Source organism: Ochlerotatus camptorhynchus, unplaced genomic scaffold, assembly GCF_037179485.1.
Source record: "Ochlerotatus camptorhynchus isolate MF236.1 unplaced genomic scaffold, CSIRO-AGI_Acam_v1.1 ptg000321l, whole genome shotgun sequence".
Classification (NCBI taxonomy): domain Eukaryota; kingdom Metazoa; phylum Arthropoda; class Insecta; order Diptera; family Culicidae; genus Ochlerotatus; species Ochlerotatus camptorhynchus.
The window spans coordinates 367,063-368,861 of record NW_027040809.1 but is presented as its reverse complement, the minus strand read 5'-3'; the positions used below and the strand labels follow the sequence as shown (position 1 = coordinate 368,861).

Sequence of the window (1,799 nt, the reverse complement as noted above, 5' to 3'; positions counted from 1 at the left end):
ACCAAAATCGATCTGGAGCTCAATCGGAAAATCGTTGATACAAATCTCTACGTATTTACGTCTTCCGATGACACCGGCCTTGTTAACTGCATATACTCCCTTCGATTGACCAGTTTGCTCATGTCGTTGTTTATTCTGGTGCTTGTTTTTCTTTTTCTTTCCACCAACTGCTGGTAATTCTGATGAAGCTGAAGCAGTTTCTGCCGACCTCGAGAAGCATCTGCAATAGCCTTCCTTATGTCCCACTTTTCCGCAGCTGCGACAGGTGTGAGTTGTGTACGAGCAATCAGCAACAAAGTGTATCTGCCCGCACTGCCAGCACGGTCGTCGTGGAGTTCTTTCAGCATCATGTTACTTCTTCTCGGATGTCCACTTGTAATTCCGGTTTCTTCCTGCTTCGTGGTTTCGAACAGCATCACACACAGCGTACACGGCAGCTTTTGGATTCTCAATAACAGCGGTGTCGTGTTTGAGATTTTTCATTTGCTGACATTCCAACAACAGCTTTTTGAGAGTCATTGGATCCGCCGCTGTCTCATTTTCCATCTTCGCTAGCAATCTCGTTCGAATGTCCTTGTTTTTCTCTGAGTGCAGCCCAGCGACAAAGATCAAGCACTTAAATTGATCAGCTGTGATGGTGTTGACATTGAAATCTTCGTACGATTTGTTCACAGCACTGGCGTAGGCTACAAAATCGTCAGCGTTTTGACTGTGTCCGCAAACGCAACTTCTCGTGGGGTCTTCGGTAGAATAAAGTTCACATAACGTAAACACTTCTTGGTGTCGCGCGTACCTTTTGTCGAAAACCATTCCGTTTTGCGGATCGTATGATAATTCCGGGAGCGGTTTTGACAGTGTCTCCATCAGGAACTCGTTATCGTTCGGTTTCACAAGCTGTTCCAGAAGCGCTTTCTGTGCGTTAGCCTGCGCCTCCATTAAACGGCTCATCTGCTGGAGGATGTCAGCGAGATCTCCGACTTTTGCCATTGTGAGGTTCAAATCATGAATTTCACAGAATCGACGCGGAAACTACTTCGTACCGAACCGACTCGTCGCCACAATGTTGTGCCGCGTAATAAAACACCTCAGATTACAGGATCAACTTGAAAAACTATTTATTGCGTTTTTTTTAAATATTACTTTTATCCTCTACGTCTGGAAAACGTGATGAATCTTTTCGTATTTCCGTTGTACAGTGACAGCCCACCGGAGTAATATTGGCTGCGATACACACTCCCGCTGCTAAATAAGAGATGAACTAGCCTCAGGCTAAAAATCTCTATAATAAAGGAAAAAAAAAAAAAAAAAAATCCCGCTGCTAAAGTTTTTCTCTTAGCACAAAGCTAGGTTACCGTAAGGTGGTGCTATAACAGAAATCACCATGAAATTTCTGCTCAAAGCACACTACAGACATCTGTCTTAGCGTTTGCGGAAAACGTTAATCTAAGCCACGAATACGCTTGCAAAATTTATGAGTTGGTTCGTGTCTGACCTATTCTGGACAAATTAATTTTATCTATATTAAAATGCTGTGTTTTTGACCGATCAGATCTCTACACATTTGAATCAGCCTTTGGAGATTTTTGAGCCAAAGCTAAGTTCAAATTTCATGTCGATTTGTCGGTAATTCTATGCGTCCTCTGTGAAAATTAAAAGTCATCCATCTAGGTGTCGTGAACTGGTCAAGGTTTCAAGCCTCTTCCATGATTCACGTCTAAGGCGGTGCCTGCTAAATTCTCCAGCGATGAAAATTTGCAACTGTCCGCTTTGAAACTCGTTTACAGAATGAAGAGTCAGCC

General features: G+C 43.2%; 1 protein-coding gene across 1 annotated transcript; it reads right to left on the bottom strand.

Annotated features, from left to right (window-relative positions):
* Positions 1 to 351: 351 nt before the first annotated feature.
* Positions 352 to 987, bottom strand: LOC135707866 (uncharacterized). Its single transcript, XM_065229767.1, has one exon. It carries the CDS (start codon positions 985 to 987, stop codon positions 352 to 354), a length of 636 nt encoding a protein of 211 aa, XP_065085839.1.
* Positions 988 to 1,799: the final 812 nt, after the last annotated feature.